General features: G+C 41.6%; 1 protein-coding gene across 3 annotated transcripts in view; it reads right to left on the reverse strand.

Annotated features, from left to right (window-relative positions):
• The window catches only part of Msrb3 (methionine sulfoxide reductase B3), a 117,280-nt gene that overhangs the window by 69,970 nt on the left and 27,374 nt on the right, over positions 1–19,936 (reverse strand). For all 3 annotated transcript variants that reach the window (XM_021175168.3, XM_029482659.2, XM_029482658.2), the window contains exons 3-4: positions 2,038–2,146; positions 102–179 (exon numbers count right to left, since the gene is read on the reverse strand). In XM_021175168.3, the coding sequence (XP_021030827.2) occupies positions 102–179; positions 2,038–2,146 (187 nt within the window). The remainder of the gene's footprint in view (positions 1–101; positions 180–2,037; positions 2,147–19,936) is intronic.

A 19,936-nucleotide genomic window follows, 5' to 3' on the forward strand; every position in this document is an offset into this window, starting at 1 on the left:
TAGAATCAAATTCAGCAAAGGAAAGACGGGCAGGTAACTGAACAGCCAGGAGGATGTGGTCACCTGACCCGGCCACGCCCACCGGCTTTCAGGACACTTACTTGAACAACGGAGTTCCACAGACAACACATTTATATATTCCAGGATCTTTGTGATGTGTGTATTCTCCTTCAAAGGCACTGATAAACGATAAACAGAGCATCAAAAACTGTTAACAGAGCTAGTGTTACTTCTTATAGAACACACTGGTTTAAATACATTTCTCTGGTAAAACTTTCAAGGGTCTGGGGCCCTAAAATGAGAACAGACCAGACATATGGAAACTTGAACAATAGTAATATACTTCGAATATATATATAATAAAATGTGCATATAACTACTCCAAACTAGTACAGGTTAAGTCAAAATATCAAGCCATCTAGTAAGAAATACTTAGAATATTTTTCAAATTAAAAAAAAAAAAAAAGCCCACTGTTTGAGTCACACGAAGAACACTGTTACCTAAGATTTCCACGGCCCCACACCATACAAGAGAGGGACCAGAAAATGTAGCAGGTTCCAAGTCTATTTTTTGGTTTGAAAAGGAATATTGCAGCTTTAAGGAACTGTTTTTCTAAGTTAGCGATCTTACAGGCGCGGAGGTCACTCGGTTAATGCAGATCAGCTGTGTCGCCCAACAAAAAGGCCGTGTGCTCTGCAGCTTGGTTTTATTATCGTTTCGTCCCTCTTTACGAGGTCCAATTTTTTTTTATAAACAGAATTTTTTTTTTTTTTAAAGAATGACCTAATCTCTGGTTGTTTGTGTGCATTAAATCATTTTGCTAGGGCATGCACACAACATTGGCGGGTCCTGGACCCTGTGATCCAGCCCTGCCGCCACCGCCTGTACAAGGGAGGCACACCTTGTGAGAGAGCTTCATTGTTCTGTAAACTCAGTGAACAGTGGGGGCTGTGACAGCGTGCTGTCCATTAACAAGGATCCCTGTGTGGGAAAGAAGCTCTCCCAGCTCTTGAATGGAAAGACAGTGTTACATCACTAATAAACCTGCATCAGAGGGAACATTTACAGCCTCGTGCCGAGCCCCGTGGTATGAATTAGACAACAAAATCATTAGGCCTTGGCAAGTTACTTTTTCGCTGGAATCAGCTGAGAGAGATTTTATTTTATTCACTAAAAAACAGTCTTGGAAGTGAACGAACTCCTCCCCCCCCCGCATCCCCCCCCCCCCCAGGATGTAGGGCGAACTTCCAAGGACCAAAGCCATGCAAGGGCAGTTATTGAAAATTTTTGACATTCCAACCACAAATGAGCCAATAAATACTTTCTCCACATGTGCTTCAAAAAGAAATCTGAGTGGGGTGGAAAGGAACTAAATTATGCTACCTTCTTTTTGCAGCCAAAACGTCTATGCTTTACAATGCCACCTTCAAAATGCCAGCCTCCTGGCGTAGCGCCACATCCCTCACAGTTTTCCTTGCTGTGATGTCGTCCAAAAAAAAAAAAAAAAAAAGTACCCAAATCGCTATTGCTTCCATACATTTCACTGTAAACTAAAAACAGGCCCTTAGCAAAAGTCCCATGGCTTTATATAGATAGCACATTCGCTGAGTGGAGAGAAGCAGAAAAGAAACTCAGCCTTAACCCAAACAGTGCCATCTCCAGCCTTTTCAAAGACAGTCATTTGCAGGCCTTACCCAGCATGCATAGTTTCTTTAAAATAATCAACAGGGAAGAAGACTCCAAGGAGTGGGAGAAAGTGGTGCTTGCCTCCCTGCCTGCCTCCCTGCCTGACCGCCTGCTTGTCCACTTGCCCACCTACTTGCTTGCCTGTCTGCTTGCCCACCTGCTTGCCCACCTGCCTGCCTGCCTGCCTGCTTGCCTCCCTGCCTGCCCGCCTGCTTGCCTGCTTGTCCGCTTGCCCACCTACTTGCTTGCCTGCCTGCTTGCCCGCCTGCTTGCCCACCTGCCTGCCTGCCTGCCTGCTTGCTTGCTTGCTTGCTTGCTTGCTTGCTTGCTTTCATTACAGCACACATTACCTTTCAGTTCCTTTCTCCTGAGTGACATGGTACTGTAGGGGTGTCAGCCGCTTCCTCAGTTCCTGCTGGGAAAAGACCACCTTACAGTTCTTTTTATCCCTACATGACCCTGGAAAGAGAGGATATGGGAGAAAGAGCCATTTAGCCTGAATCCTAAATACTTGCTTTGGCTGGCCGCCACAGCACAGCCTCTACAGTCACTTGTCAATAACCAGAGAATCCCTAACGGACTACAAAACCTTACCTGAGCTGCAGCTGCTCTCCAAGCTCCAACAGAATGCACTTAAAAAAGCCCCATGATTCCTCTGGTGCAGCAACAACGTGTCACAGCCAAGTCTTGTAGCAGGTGATATTAGAAACTCACTGGGCATTTGTTTACAAGATTGTAGCACATCCTTTATGCCACCTGATACATGGTAGCATGCATGTATTTGCAGGTATGAAGTGATAGTAGACATACAAAGATCCATTGAATAATTTTGCAACTTGGTAGACTAGCTTGAGGGTGTCACCATGCAACTGTCAACCAAGATGACCACCTACTATCCAATTTATTTTTCTGAGGAACCTAAAGATGTCCTTTTTTCTACAGTAGGAACTGCTGTTTTCTATGAGTCTGACAGACACTTAAGTAGGTTCTGTGTGGTCTTTAGAAATGCATGTTTTTCTAAAGCCTGTGTCTTTACAACAAGAAACTGCCAGGAGACTTCAGGAGAAGGTATTTACTTATACAAAGAGAGATTCAAGAATTCCAGATTAAGAAAGAGACAGAGACAGAGAGACAGAGAAAGGCAGGAAGAAAAAGACACTGCCACATGGAAGCTGAGCGTGGTTTTACTTTAGGGCTTGTGCGGTCCTGGCTGGGATAGTTCAGCTGGGAGGATTTCCCTGATCAGAGGTATCTGAATGATGAAATGATTCTAATGTTGCTGACAGTGAAGGTAATTTTATTTCAATAGACACAGAGTGCAGTGAAATGTTCAGACAACACTTGTTTATGGGCATAATTACTTTACCTGAGCAAGCAGCTGAGAAGAACCATGACTGAGACAGGAGAGCCACTGCTCAGTGCAATTACGGGCCTTTCCCCGGCCATCCGTCATAGTAGGAAAGCTGCCTGCAGACAGTCCTCAGCACAAAGGTTCCCTAACAGTGTCTTGAAGTCAGCCTTGGTATCCTGAATATAAAATCCAACGTCTCCTGACTTGCCAATGGAAACCCTTCCCACTGTTTACTTTTAAGGCACCTAACACAGACTATGAGATTACTGAAGTTAAGGCAAGAATTAACTAGCCAGCTATCCCAATTGTGGGGCTGAAGAAGGGGCTATCAGCTTCCGGAACTGGGGCCACCTAGACAGAAAGCTGCTTCTCTACCAGAAAGCAGGGAGCCAGGGAAAGAGCAGAGCAGAGCCAACAGAAGATTACTATGGCCAGGCCGGCAGGAGTCACACTAACTTCTACCAACCTCCCCATCCTTTGTTGGTCTAGAAAGAGACCCAGGGACAATAGACACTTGAGCAATAGCCCTGAGGGCCTCCCACCTAGCTGAACCGCAGTTAACACCAGGCTCACTCACCCTGGGGAGTGGGGTGGGGGAGAAACCTGATTATTGCTGTCCAAAGCATAGACAGAAAGAAATGTCTCCCTATAGTTGCCTGTTGAGCTTGAGTGAAGAGGGCCTCTTCCTCAAACAATAGGCACCCTGAGTTGGGTGAGTTCCTGCTCACCTCCCTCACAGACTTCTTAAAATTGATTTTTGCTTTCATTTATTTGCCAGAAGGGTGCCTGCTAGTTTTGTCCCAAAGTTCATTCATCAGAAACTTAGTTTGACAAATTATCATGGTTAAAGTTATTGGTTCCAAAGGGCTTGATAATTAAGATCTGAACAATCAGAATTAAGCAAATCTGTCGAGACTATTTTGGGTTAATACACATTCATTCATACAAAAAGGCCAATTGTGTTCCCAACGTTTCGAGAGCTCAGTCACCCATCTGTATGTCATTTGGTCCAAGAGAAGCAACCGTGGGTTTAAATTACATGGTATTGGATTGCAATTCCCTAACACTGGATGCTTCTCTGCTTTTTTTTTTTTTTTTTTTTACCCTGAGTCGTTTTACTAAGGAGTGTTCATAAAAAAAAAAATAAAAAAAAAAAAAAAAAAGTAGCTTCAAGCACAGATGCTTGCAAATCGCTTAGGTAAAGATGTTTCTCTCTTTTTCATTCTCTCTCACTCACTCTCTCAATTTTTTTTTTTTAAAAATCTCCTTTCTGAAGGAAAAGAATGAGACTTTGGTCAGTCTTGATGAACCCTATCATGTATGTGTAGCGGGAGCCGGGAGGAAGGTAAAATTGAAAACATCTGATTGAAGTAAACAATGCAAGCATAAAAGCTTTGCTGGTGAATGGCGGGTATTGAAGAGTCCTTATTTCATAGATTAGAAATTACTTTTGATCTAAACATTCTTAAAAACAGATTGTTTTCCGCTATGAGCCCATCTCATTAGCTTGCTACGGAGACCCTGTTTTAATGGTGAACTTTGAAAGGGACCCTCTGGACTCCTTTGTTCGTCCCCCTCGTGTGTGGAAGCGGGGAAGCTTTCGTCCCAGCTTCCTTTGTTGTCTTTCAAGACCCACGAAAGCATTATTCACACACTTTTTGGAGGAATGTGCCCTGTGTCACAGCCTACAAATTATTTGGTTTTGATGCACTTAAAGGTCACCTTCCAAATTAGCGAAATTTTCCTACATCCTAGCTTCCCAACCTTAAAGATAAATATAAATGTTGCTTCCTAACTGTAAGCAAGGCTCACTCTCTGAGAAAGGCTGGCAATCATGTAAAGTGGTCGAACTTCAGACACTTTCTACTCTTTGGTCATACCGTTTAAAGCATACCTAATAGCGGAAGGAAAGACGTGCATATTAGAAACAACTCCTGCTGATTTTTGTATTAGGCAACTCAATGAGAAGTTAGTCGGATTTTAGTAAAAGTCTCGCCACACCGTTCAATGGCAATAATAGACCTCTTGGGCAATTGAAAGCTGTGTTGATGCATTAATTCTACTAGCATCGTCAACGTGGCATGCACAGAAAGTAGCTTCATGCCTGTCCTGGTCCCCTGCTCCCTGCCAAACTGACTGTGCTCAAGGCACATGGTGCCAGTGTTGACTCTGAAGACATCATTTCATTTTGAAATCAGAGCGTCACTCATTGGGGGTCTGGTTCTCCTTTACCATCTTCTCTTAGGTACCGTAATTTTCTCATTACACAGGGCAATTTAACATTAGTGTTATACGGCATCTGCTCAATGACTTCCAAATTGGCCTAGAAGGATGTCGGAGCAGGGAGAGGTATCCCTTTCTTGAAATGTTTAATAGCACACTTTGAAGGCACAAGGCGGTGCGTGCACACATGCAACACGCTACGGCTAGGGGAACGATGTTACCCCTTGTATATTGAATCATAACCCATTCCCTGTAGTGTAATTGTTACATGGATCAGATACATCCTAAACCCAATCCAGACGTATTTAAATACAGAAATATGCCCAGGGTATTTTTTTTTTCTTTCTACCAAGACGTCTTCCATGTTGCTGTTGGAGGGAAGAGTTGGGTTGAAACACCAGTAGCTACCCAGATGCAGGAGGGACACACCTGTCATCCCACAAAGCAAGGCCTTGTCACCCCCACCACACACACACACACAGACTTCACACATTTCACACACTTCTAAAACGGAGTCTGCATTCTGATTCTGCCTGCTTCAAACTGTGGCCATAGCTGACTGTTTCATCAGATCCGCCCCTGTTTGACTGATGACAGCAACTGGGATTTAGCAGCCCCTGGGTATGGAATCGCAGAGGATTTTGAAGTTAAATTCCAGTTGAAAAGGTAACAGCTTAGATGCTTCTGTGTGCACCAGTATTCTACTGTAATTATTTTCTATCAGACCCTCAGAAAAGCATTTTTTTTCTAGCAAGTTACCTTTTAAAAAAAAAAAATGCTCGAAAAACCAAAAAAAAAAAAAAAAAAGAAAAAAGAAATGAAGAAAGGGGGCTGGAGAGAGGGCTCAGCTGTTAAGAGCACTGACTGCTCTTCCAGAGGTCCTGAGTTCAATTCCCAGCAACCACATGGTGGCTCACAACCATCCATAATGAGATCGAATGCCCTCTTCTGGTGTGCCTGAATAAAGCTACAGTGTGCTTACATATGATAAATAAATAAATCTTTGAAAAGAAATGAAGAAAATAGGAAGTAAGGGAGAAGACGGTACTAAGATTAAGTTCCATTGTACACCATGCATGCTTTCAGATGCATATGTCCATTTTACAGACAGAAACTAGGCTCCCAGTATTGGCTATAACTCATTAAGAAGACATAGCAACTCAAACATGCAGTTGTCGGACCATATACCTATTTCTGTGAGTAAGAAAAATCGGGCAACAACTCTCTTTTCAAATTATGCAGTACATTTCAATTAAAAATAAAAATAAAAATAAATCCTGCACTAAGGAGTTAAGACAACAAGTGGAGGAAACTCACAGTCCTGGCAGGACACGAGAAAATAACAATGTCTGCCTTTATGCAATTCTTTTTTTTTTTTTAAGATTTATTTATTTCATGTATATGAGTACACATGTAGCTGTCTTCAGACACACCAGAAGAGAGCATCAGATCTCATTACAGGTGGTTGTGAGCCACCATGTGGTTGCTGGGAATTGAACTCAGGACTTCCAGAAGAGCAGTCAGTGCTTTTAACCACTGAGCCATCTCTCCAGCCCCCAACAATGCCTGCCCTTAGCCTGCGAGCCTGCTGTCCCCTGCGTGCCTGCTGTCCCGACATCCTTCAGCATCAGGGGCAAGCCGGTGCAAGCCCGTGCAAGCCTCTCACCGCACCTACAAAATGCGGAGAGGACTTTCTACTTACTGTCTGGAGTAAGTCACATCCGTCGCCTAAGTGCTTGAGAGCTCTGTTGAACCATACATTTTATACTTTGGTGTGGGAAAGAAAAATCCAAATAAAACCCAAACCTGAAGATCTCAGAATTTGAATTTCTGTTCTAGAACTAGGGAAAGATGAAAATATTGACTATTTTCCCCCAAGATAATAAATATGAGCCATATATCTTGTTCTGATTTAAGATGGTGACGTTAATGTAGGAATATCCAGCTACTGTATTGACAGGCAACGTAAAATTAAAGCATAGGCTATTTTTTACTGTGAACTTCCACGTTCAAGTTCACACTAGTCTATCATGTTGGAAAAATATTTTATTTCAGGCTTCGGGGGTGTTAGAATCTGTAAGTGGGAGATTATGAAACTAAATCTAGCCGACTTTTAGAATAAAATGCAAATGTGTCTCACAAACACCACACTGTTTGTGTTCTCTTTTTTCCCTTTTTCTTTTATTATTTATTTATGCATTTTATTTTATTTTATTTACAACTCTAGCAATTCATTAAAGAGAACAAAATAGCACGTGACAGAGGGGGATGTTTCCTGCTTATAGAGGCAGCCTCAGTTCGAACTCTTCCCTCGGAGTAAATATATCTGGGACTACACACCACTCAAAGTGTCAGGATGCAGATTCAGGCCCTGGCGTCCACAAACCTGGGGCTGCGCTGCTCACCTTGAGAACGCTGAGTCAGGACTTTCCTAAGTCACCAAACTGTTGCCAGCTCGTGAGCATGCATGCAGCAGCGCTTTAACTGCGCTGTGCGGGCTCATGGCTTCCGCCATTGTCTTGAGGACTGGCTAAACACTGGCGTTGCTCTATGCGATCAGTGCAGAGCCGAAAACAAATACGACCTTCTGCCTTGGAGCTCCCGTTATGGCAGAGGTAAGATACACAGAACACAGGAGAAACAAGGAGGTCTAGAGGAAGGTCTTTTAGAAGGTGCTAAGCTAAGTACGGAAGTGTGAAAAGGCAAGAGTGGAGCAGGGCCAGGGCCCCCAGGCTATGGACGACTGCAGTCTCAGTGGAGTAGGTAAGGGGCTCTCACTACAGTGATATTTGGACAGAGTCCTAGAGGAGAGGAAGCTGATTGTAAGGATGTCTTGAGAACGTTCCAAACGCATAGAGGAGATGGCCAGGGCAGGAGGTGAAGACACTGTACAGCTCATGCATGAATGACAGAGAGACAGGTAACGTGAACACAGCCAGAAAGCCAGAGTGAGAGCAGGATAAACGCGGGACATGGGCAAAGGGCGAGCCTTGAGGCCAACAAACTTGACTGTTCTGCGTGTTCAGTAATCCGATCTTTTTCTACATTACTAAACATTACTGTAGCTTCTGCTTCTAGGAGGGCTCTCAGGGGCTACCTTTCAGACTGTGTCTACCCAGCGCGTCTCTGAGAGTGTATTCACCGGGCTGACTTAGAGACACGCAATGTGTCTAACTTGCTTGCTGGCTTAATGTCAGCCTACCTAAATCCAGACCAACCTCGAGCTCCACGCGGCAGGTATCAATGGAGGGTTTGTTGGAGATAAACGTTGCACGAGCATAGAGAACAAAACCCTTTGGCCATTTTAAACATTTTAAACAAGGCACCTCTCCCCTTTCAGGGTAACCCTGTAGGTAATGGCAGGGGACATCCATAAGTAAAGAAAGTATAGAATTAATACCCCAACTGAGCTTTAAAAAAAAAGCCTTATTTTTTTTACATCAAACTTATTTTAATTTCACCTGTGCTCCAAGCCCTTAAAAAACACATAATAAAGAATTAAAACATTTCTTGAATTAAGTAATGCCACATATTTTACATGCATAGAACCAAACGATGAAATTGGCCTCCGGTTTCTATCCTGGCAGAGTGGACAGGCCAGCTCACAAGACATTTGAGGCCCGTTTTCTTTACCACTCTATTCATCCAGGTGGCTTCGCCTCTGCTAGCCTTCAGTGGTAGCTCGTCTGCTCTGCAGGGTAGCATCTACGTGAGCAAATACAGTGCGGTCCAACTACACGGGGACATCTCCTAGAAACATTGTAAATTCTTCAAGATACAAAGTTCTGAACTTAGTAGTGATTCATTCTCTCTACAGTCACTTGTTGAAGTATCTGCAGTGAGTTAAAACTTCAGCTGAGCACTGGAGAGTTCAGAACAAATCAAGGAAGGCTCCTGCATCCTGAGGCACACACACAGAAGCAGGAACGGTAAGAGGGCAGCACAACCTGCCTCCTTAGGGAAGGCATGTACAGAGTTCTGCATAAAGCGAGTTAACACGCATTTGCACCCTGAACTTTTCCCATCCGGACTGACAATGTCTAGCTGTCCCTGTAGTATAGGAAGCAAAGAAATCCATAGAAATCAGATGTCTAAAATCAGAGTGTCAGGAAATGTCCAAATAGGGAAGAAAGCTCCACCCCAGAAGCTGACTGATAGATGGGGTGGGATTAAATGTGTATAAGCCAAGGCTGGAAGCATCCAGCCTGCTGCTGACAACTATGCAGAAGGAGTGTTTGTAGCTGGAGTGGCTAATTTTATGACGCTACCAATTCTCCAAGCAGGAAAAGGTGTAGGTTCAGATTCAAAAGGGCAAAACCTTGGCATCTGAGAAATGAAGTGCTTTTAAAGCCAAGGAGGGAAGTGTATGAATGTTTTGTTTTTCCTATTGTGGGCAGACAGGAGTACATAGTATCTCGGGCTAATTAGGATGACTGGAAATTCTTGCCATAATAGCAAGGCCTTGTTCATGAAGCTGCATGACTCTCCTGATTGCAGACAACGGGGAGATTCGTTCATCCTGATCTAAGAGTCATTAAAAAAAAAACGCTGAAACCCTATAGATGGAACAACATTATGAACTAACCAGTACCCCAGAGCTCTTGACTCTAGCTGCATATGTATCAAAAGATGGCCTAGTCAGCCATCACTGGAAAGAGAGGCCCATTGGACACACAAACTTTATATGCCCCAGTACAGGGGAACACCAGGGCCAAAAAGTGGGAGTGGGTGGGTAAGGGAGTGGGGAGGAGGGTATGGGGGACTTTTGGGATAGCATTGGAAATGTAAATGAGGAAAATACCTAATAAAAAATATTTAAAAATAAATAAATAAATATTACAAGGAAAACAGAAAAAAAAAAAACCCAAAACCAAACCAAACCAAACCAAACAAACAAACAAAAAAAAAAGAAGCAGTTGAAGGGGAAAAAAAAAAAACAAAAACGTTGAATAGCCGTTGAGATAGAAGCCATCTTCTACGGCGTCTATATTGTACGCTATAAACTTTTAATTGTGAAGCCCATATATGGTCATGATTTCATCGGCATCTGTTAAACTCCCACGAGAACTAGGAACTACGTTATCAACCCTTCCAAACTTAATGCAAACCCTGGGAGCAATGATACTCGCGTTAATGTGGACCGTGAAGTTCAGAGTTTAGAGAAATATTTAAGGCATGTCTTGATCCTGAAAGCATTTTCTTGCTTGCAAAGCATATGACTAAAAAAAGAATTTCGGAGGCGCTGCCGTCATCTAGGGACAGCAGTGGAAGAGAAAGTCACTTCATGTCAATTCTATCTGATTGCTTGTGAGACTCTGACAAACCTGCAGCTCCCTGGTTTTAATTTTTTTTTTTTTTTAAGCATGGGTCTTCACTTGAACTTCATAGCCCATAGAGAAAAAAAAAAAAAATTAAAACCAGACAGACTCAGTTCAGCTCTACATTTTACACGCAATCAAAACAATTTGTATGCATGTGAGAGCACACACACACACAAACACACACACACACACAGACCATATCCTCTCTATCCATCTCTCCTCCCTCAGTTTCCCCTTTGGGGACCACAGTCTGCTTAAGAGATAAGAAGTAACCAATCACTGAAACAAGCCCTCTCTTAGATTATCATGCAAAATTTTATTTAAATACAACTTTGAATATACTTCATTTAGAAAGAAAATGGGTGGCCTAAAAACTCAGTTTTTTTCACATTTCCAAAATGAACTCATGGTGTACTTCAAACTTGAGTCTCAATTTAAGTGCAATGACAAAAACCAAGACTGCAGCTTCAGCAGGATGAATAGTTAACTAATTTGCCCAGCAGAACCTAAGATGTTCTGGAGAAGAGGATACAAGTTAACATTGCGTTCCCTGTACCAAACACTAAGTCACGTAAGACAAATGTGATCTGAACTTGGCTTGCTTATTTACTTAAGTCTCCATCTCAGGAGCTGCTGTTGAAAGCTTCCTCCAAGATGTCCTCTAGTTACCTGTGCCCATGTTTCTTAGATCTCAGTTTCAAACATACAGTAATGTTTGCTGAGTGAGTCAGAGTGATAAAAATGATAATAAGGATGGAGTAAGAAAACTGTTCCCTTTGAAAGTACTCGATCCTTTATCACTTCTCTCAGGGTCCGAGTTCAAGTCTTTTCACCAGGATTAATGAATGACTAGCATAAAGGTTCTTTCGATGTAAGGTTATGATGATGTTGATCCAGCACGGGCCAGATAGTATTTTATAAAACATTGACTCCTGAAAGCAATGCTAACCTTTATTCCTCTTGGAAAGAGAGAGAGGGTAGTTCCCATAGTCAAATCAGGTTAGGAGAATCTACCTGATTCCTTCATGCGGTCCATTTCAGAAAGACTCTCATATTACTGTACATTTTAAAATGTGATACATTACCTATGCCCCACTAGAAAGAGGAAAGAATACTGCCCAACTATCAAATGTCCTTATCACAATGTTTGTCTTAAAGATTTATTTATTTTTATTTCATGGATAGCAGTGTTTTGCCTGAATGTCGGTGTAGCATGCATGTAGTACCAGCAGAGGCCAGAAGAGGGCACTGGATCCCCTGGAACTGGAGTTAGCAGAAAGTTGGGATCTGCCACGTGGATGCTGGGACTCTGACCCAAGTCCTCTGCAAGAGCAGCCAGTGCTCTCCACAGCCGAGCCACCTCACCAACCCCCATCACGATGGGTTTTTTTTTTTTTAAGCTGAATCCTCATTATGAAAATAGCAGAGTGGAAAAAGCTGAGTATTCAAATTTGTGAATAAAGACAGTAATGTGTCGTAGCATCATCTGATAATTTACAGGGTAAATAACAGAACTAATAGTCCTCATATTATAAATGAAAATTGACAAGCTTCTAGACTAAAACCCCTAAGAAGCAGTTAATGCCTGAAGAAGTTACTTGGTGTGCTCACAGGCCTATGTGACAGGAGCCGGGACCTGGAGGTTGTACCCAGCCCTTGACTACGTACGCTCTCCTCAGCGCATGCTCTGTGGTACCTTACTATGCCCCCTACTGCTAACTCACGTTCCCCAGGTCATCTCCTGCCAGCTCCACGCCCCGCTAGGTACAGCTCCCTCGTCCTTGACACCCTTCCCTGTCCTCTGTGAAATCTGGTCCCCGGAAGCCATCCTGCCGTATGGTGCAGAAAGCAGCAAGACACTTCTTACCCTGCTCCTGCCTCTATAGTTAAACGACAAGGGAGTGTCTATGAGGACTCACAAGAGCATCCTTCCAGCGGCCATCTTCCTGAGGCACTGTTCTGATGCCTAAGGGTTGTTTGTTTTGTTTTGTTTTCTTCTTTCTTTCTGTTTTTTCTTTTTTCGAGACAGGGTTTCTCTGTGTAGCCCTGACTGTCCTGGAACTCACTCTGTAGACCAGGCTGGCCTCGAACTCAGAAATCCGCCAGCCTCGGCCTCCCTAGTGCTGGGATTAAAGGCGGGCGCCACCACTGCTTGTTCACCGACATTCACCCGGTACACAGACATGCCCGTGATGTGACAGACGTGGTTCTGGTGTGAATGGAGCAGTGAATCAAACGGTCAAAAATCTCAGCCTTTCTGGTACTTTACAGGATCCAAGCATTTCCTGTAACAAGAAATACTTTGCCTGGCCACCCCATCGTCCTCTCCGGGTTTTAGCCGACTGCTCCCCCGTTTCTTTTCTCCGCTTTCTTCTCTTGGATAGCAAGAAGTGGAGGTTCTATTCAACAAGGTTTGGGAATTTTTCAGCTAATGTAACACTTGAGAATTCTGTCTAATTGTAAAACTAATAATTAATAATAATAAATGTTATATAACTCTTAGTTTACAGTTGAAACCATGGAATAAAGGGTAGAAAAGGATGCTTCTGGGGCCCCACAGCAAACTGGTAATAAAAACAAACCAGTAAGGAATATATAATTTGTTTCTTCATCAATGCCAAAACTATAGTAAAAGGCTCTGAAACTTGAGGTTAAGTTATATAAAATCACATGGGTGATATTAAAATATTAATCAATTGGAATGAGTCGTCCTGAGATAATATGTATTCTGGCAATAAAATCTTATAAAATTACAACTGTAAAGATATTTACAATGGTAGAATTTCCTGGCTTGCCTAAAATTCAAATAATCTATTGATTTAAAATAATATCCTATTCTCTGTAATCGCCTGGCTGAATATAAGCATCATAAAGTAGTGTTGAAGGGAGAAGTATTTATCATAAAAGTTAATATGTGTAACTGTGCAAGTATATAATTTATTAATCCACTGTGTACCTAGTAAATACTTTTGAAGCATTTTTAGATAAGTGATACTCGTGTGGGCGTATTAAATACAGATAAAGGGGGAAATTAAGGAATTTCTAACAGATGTTAAGCTTTCCCATAAATAGTTGCTTTCGAATGTGAAGACACAAAATATCTACATAAGCCTATTTATCATTTTGTCACTGTGTCTCAATAACCTAGCTTAAATAACTTTAAATTACAATGTATCCAGCAAAAGGAATCATAAAAAGTTTGATTGCTGACTAAACTGTTTCAGTTGAAACTCTAAACTGGGCAACACTGCTGGTGGAAACCCACAGGTGTGATGGGGCGTGTTCGGCAGTTCCCTCCGGCTCGCTCCTTCATCATGCACAGCAGCTGCGGCAAAGATCCCGTCATTCCTCTCTATCTTTTCCAACATCACTGTGAGCATGTGTAACTACAGAACCAGCCTAGCTAAGCAGTGTCTCTGCATTCATCTTGTCCTGACTGTTTGTTTGTTTGTTTGTTTGTTTTGTTTTTCCAGACAGGGTTTCTCTGTGTATCCCTGGCTCTCTGTCCTTCCTGGAACTCACTTTGTAGACCAGGCTGGCCTCAAACTCAGAAATCCGCCTGCCTCTGCCTCCCGAGTGCTGGGATTAAAGGCGCTGACTTTCCTATCCTATAGAAGTGTTGGAGACAGTAATGTTTTATATCCTTTACACTCATTGTTATGCTTAATGTTCAAGAAGAAATACTGAGATGTGTTTAAGATATTCTCCATGCCTCTCTTGACTGTTCTACTGTGGTATGGATTTTATAATTATTAATTCGTTTGCCATTTAACATTAGTAAGGCATATGCCCGGCACTTTGGATTTATACATATACATTATTTTGTGACAAATCGGCCTTGACAAAATATGCATTCTCCACAAATGGTTTTTTAAACAACACCACATATCAAGTTTTCCATATTAATTGAAGCTTTACTATATTATAAAGCTACTAAATCTTGTTTCAAAAATACTCAACTCATTAATCAACTCATCAATAAATATTTAAAATATAATTTTTCTAGTTTCCTAAATTATTCCATTCATGCAAAAACTGACCCATGCCTAACATTCAACATGTTTAACTAATAACGTCTCGAGATTCTATAAAAATCCAAAACATGGCAAAACAAAATGTGTAGTTTTCTTTAATTCTTGGGTGGTCCGCTGCAGAAAATTTAGCTGCATATAAAGCTATAAATTACTGCTAAATCGGCTATTTGGTACAAGATAAGTTAATTTACAAAAACTTGTTTTAGTTTGTAGAGAGTCTACATATGAAAGACATTTCCAAGAAATGTCGGAGCAAAGGAGGTTGGAGTCCTATTGAAAACGGAAAAGGTTTCACTCTACACATATCGTCGGAACACGGCATAGGCAGGGAAAGTGTGGTTCGTAAATCCATATGTTCTTAACTGGATATTCCGTACATACTTTCAGATTTTTACAACGCACCTATGTGTTCAATGCTAACACTGCAGTACAAGCTGTGAAAGAAATGTAAAGCCAGCGCCACCTACTGGAAGGCAGGTGTAGCAACCAGTCAACTGCTTTCTAATTCTGTTGCAAACTATGCAGAAACTTGTCTCTGTTTTTAAAGTTATCCCTCTTTAAACAAACAAACACAGCACTCCTGGCCTGTTAGTGTATATGGCATGTAAAGGCCCCACATCAATCCTGAAGAACTGCATGCTCACGTGCGCATACAGACACACACATGCTCATGCACACACACACACATATCACACGCACACATCATACATATCTGTGTTTCTATGTATTCTTCAAAATGTTAGTATAATTAAAAAGCTAGGTGAGATGAATTTGTAGAAATGGTGAGCAGAAAAATCAGAACTGTACTAGTGACAGCAACAGAGAACCAAGAGCTACCAAACCCTGATCCTTTTCACAGTGGTTTCCTGTCTGCCTGAGAACAGGCTCTGAGCTCCACTCGCAGAGCCCAGGGGTTTTAGAACAAGAACAATAGAAAACGTGAAACTACAAACACACTGTGTCCACAAAACTGTTTTTTGATTGGTTGATTTGTTTGTTTCCTAGAAGACCATAGGAGGTGGTCCGGATTTTAACAGGCTTATTTTAACAGCACTAACAGAACCTGTACTAGTTCCCGTGGGTAGGCAGGGTGTTTTTAAAGTAGATGCAACACCAGTTGCTGCTAATGAACTATTGTCAGTTTTAATTGAAAATGGTGCTTTTTGCTTTACAGAGATGCTGTTGTGTGCATCTGTACTCCATAAAGTACAAACGTAACTAATTTGCTCCACAGCTGTGACCAGATGAGCCAGAGTTCTTAACTCTCGTAGTAAGTATAAGATCTATGTATGCACCTTCAAACAGTTAATAAACCAATGAACTCATATTATTTTAGAGAAAAAGGCAAATAAATTCTAGATGGTTCATATGTGTGTGTGCATTTTATGTATATATATATATATGTATGTATATATATATGTGTGTGTGTGTATGTTTGTATACATATGTGTATATGTATATGTGTATATATAGGTGTGTGTATGTGTATTTATGTGTGTATATATGTGTGTGTATTTATATGTTTATATATATGTGTATATATGTGAATATGTACATATAGTGTGTATATGTATACATGTGTGTATGTGTATGTATATATGTGTGTATGTATATATGTGTGCATATATGCATGTGTGTATGTATATATGTATATATATGAAGTTTATATGTGCTGTCATTTTTGTTATTTAACTGAAAATACTATGGTCTATACCTAAGACATCCACTATATTGTAAAAATATAATAAAATGAGAATAAATTGCCTTTTGAAAATAAATTTGAAAGGCATATAAGCTACAAACTTCACTTTTAATCTTCCCATATAAAGTCATCTCGAATGAGTCCTAATCCTTGTTATAGTTATGACCTCATAACTTTCCAAATGTTTATTATTTGTTTAAGAAATACTAACCACCAGATGCTGTGTCACGTTCTAGAGTCGCAAGCCCCTGGTTTACTCGTTCTCCTCTCACAGAGGATGGTCTTTGTATTTCAGACCCCATTTTCGGAATGTGCCCTTGGGAGTTTTCATTTACTCACTAGAACGTTATGTTACAAACGTCATCTTCCCAAACAACCTAATAGTCGTGGGCTGGTTTGTTAAACAGGTCGATGAGGTGACATCAGAGTTTCAACTGCTTCCTGTGTGCCTTGTGACGTGTGACTTATCACTAGAATTAGACCTATCTAGACAGGCACCTCTAGTTGGCCAAGAACTACCATGCTATCTGATCTAAGCCACTGCAATACCAAATTTTCCCTAGGATTAAAACTGTGCATCAAATTTTGCTGCACGATCCCTCTTCGGATAATCCTTTCATCTTGCTTTAGTGACGGGGAATTCTGGTGCTCAAGCACTACCTAGCAGACTTTCCTGTAAGTCTAGAGTAATAATTAATACTGACAATTTGGAATGTAATTCACCTCCAGCCAGAAATGAAAACTGTAGCTAAGAAGAAAAACAAACCACAGAATTCCATGATGGGACAGATTATCTAACTTTTCTCCTTCATTTTAAAGAAGAGAATGAAATCTGGGCAGGCTCACAGACATGTCCAGGGTCACGCACAAGCCAAGGACAGAACTGTGGTCAGAGTTTCTGCTCCGGGCCCAGAGTGCTTTATAAATTACAGGAGCTGTTGTGGGAAATTACCAAGAAATCCTGAGTGAGAAAAATGACCTTTAATGACAAACATGAGTGAACCATAACTCAGATGCACCTAATAAGCTCTTAGTTAAAATTATGCATTATTAAAAAAAATAAGGAGAAAGACAAGCCAGAGCTGGAAAGTGATAAACCACTTCTGGGATACAGGCTTCAAGCAGGCCAGCCCAGTTACGATCAATCTCAGAAGCCTGTTTCAATTGTTATTTCCTCTTAGCTCTGGAGTTATTTCATAATGAATTATTATTCAAAATCAATGTATAACTCAAATGTTGAATAATTATTCAAAATTAATTTGTTATTTGATATTGAATTATTATTCAGTACTCAAATTTAATGGGGATAAAGGCACCAAAATCTTTTGATTTACAGACATTTCTGTCGTAATGGGTTTGGGCCAAGGAACAGGGATTTAAAGCAAGAAATAAAATTTTCATCTTAATTTCCTATGCCTCCCATTTTGCCCTCTTTCCCTCTGTGTACCAAGTCGTAAAGGTCAGGGTTCTCGTTGTCACAACGACATTTTTTAAATTTGAAAGTTCAAATAGTTTGTATCACTGTCGCTAAATCTAACAACTTCCTCAGCGTGCCTGCCTCTCAAAGAGTAAAATCCCATTAGAGGCGTAGATAACAAGCTCGCTCACTGCACTTCAAACAAGAATGACCCTTGAAAGTGAGGGAAACTCTAACCAACTCATTTGCCAGCTAAAACGCATCTTTAAGTACAAGGGAAGAAAAGAAAGGTTTCTCTGGGTTTTTGTCAATATGGGGTGGTAAGAATGGAAGACACACATATTTACAGAACATGGCGTCTGGTGCTGGACAACATCCAGCATCTACAGGGAATAAAGACATCAAACACAGGCTGGGGAAGGCAAGATGGCTCAGTAGGTAAAGGCACGTGCAGCCAAAGCTGGCAACCTGAGTTCAATCTCCAGGAACTATGTGGTCAAGAGAACAACACACCCATAAGTTGTCACCTGACTGCCAGAGATGCACAGAAGTAACACACACATACACAAAACATCAGTGTTCAAAAGAGACAACAGATGGAGAGAGTCGATATATCTCAAACAACATGCGTTTGTGGTACTGTTAAAGTAAAAGAAGTTAAATGAAAATGTATTTATGGGGGATGGAAAGATGGCTCAGTGGTTAAGAGCACTGCCTGCACTTCCAGAGGTCCTGAGTTCAAATTCCAGCAACCACATGGTGGCTCTCAACCAGCTGTAATGACATATGATGCCGCCCTCTACTGGTGTGTCTGAAGACAGCTATAGTGTACTTACATATAAGTAATAAATAAATCTTTAAAAGAGAGAGAGAGAAAGAAAGAAAGAAAGAAAGAAAGAAAGAAAGAAAGAAAATTTATACATATTTAAGTGTTTTTAAAAGCCTATTTTCATGGGAAAATATAAATCCAAATGGATATAAATATATATCCATTTTTTAAATATAAATATATTTTATAAATATATATATCATTTTTGTAATGAGCCTAGTGAAAATATCTATGGTGCTTAGGCAGTGTCCTAACTTTTTTGATATGTTAATTTATTTAATTCTCACAGCAGCCATTTTGAACAGGACCTATTATTTTCTTTCTTTTGAAAATACAGGAACTAAGACGTCCAGACAGTAAGAGTCAAAGCCAGATTCCAATTTCCATCAGTCTGGATCCAGACTTGCTTGCTGAGCACTGAGCACCCTACTGGAATGGCTTGCTCCTTACCGGGTTCTGTTGAATTTATGTCTGAATTGTATCGTCATCAAAAGTTCAAGTCATTTGTACTTCAACTCAACAGTGTCCTTGTGGAACACTTTCTGAGCCTGTTACATTTTAAGGAATACACTGCTCTTCTATAAGCTCTGTGTCTCCACTGTGGGAAGCAAACTCGCCCTACAAAACTGTATGCTTTTCCCCGTAGCGGTATTTACAACGGGGGTTAGGGGAAAATAGACACGGAGCCTTAGCTGTATGTTTGTGGTCCAGCTGTTGTTGTACGTGTCTATAGCGATGAAAAACTGCCGTATGGTAGAAAGACTGCAGGGAGTGAGGTTTCCCTCATGTGCAGACACAATGCAATGGGTGAGCCTTGCCAGGTCTGCAGCCCGCCTCTCTGTCGTCTACCCTCACCTTTTCCCATCTGCTCTCATCACCAGCTTCAAGACTCCCGACTCTTGATGTTACCGCGCGGCCTCGAATCCATCCACGCATGCGCAGGACAGGGAGCCCCCCCCCCCGGGTATCAAAAGGGGTTGGGGGCGGGGCTCTGTGCAGTAGGCTGCATTTACTCCTGAGTTGTCATAGATCAACAACGTGAAATCTACTTTTTACAAGTGCCTTCTCTGACACTTGAAATCAAGTTGCCATCTCAACCCTGTGTAACTGTGTAGGAAACCCCGCGCCGGGCCTCCCCCACACTACCTCTTGTACTGGAAATACCCCCACTCCGGGCCATGCAATTAACTGCTGCGCATGCTTTGCGATCAGCCATCTTCCTTGTGGAGGCCTCCTAAGCTTCAGAGAGCCACCTCCCTTCCAGAACTTCTGTCACTACAGAAGGCAGCTAGGATCACTTGGCTCTTGCTCCCCACTCTGCCCAAGGCACAGACGTGTCCGGTCTAGCCACACCATCATATGGTCAGAGGGC

The sequence above is a fragment of the Mus caroli genome, unplaced genomic scaffold, assembly GCF_978045245.1.
Source record: "Mus caroli unplaced genomic scaffold, Mus_caroli_1 scaffold_9, whole genome shotgun sequence".
In the NCBI taxonomy this organism is placed as follows: Eukaryota; Metazoa; Chordata; class Mammalia; order Rodentia; family Muridae; genus Mus; species Mus caroli.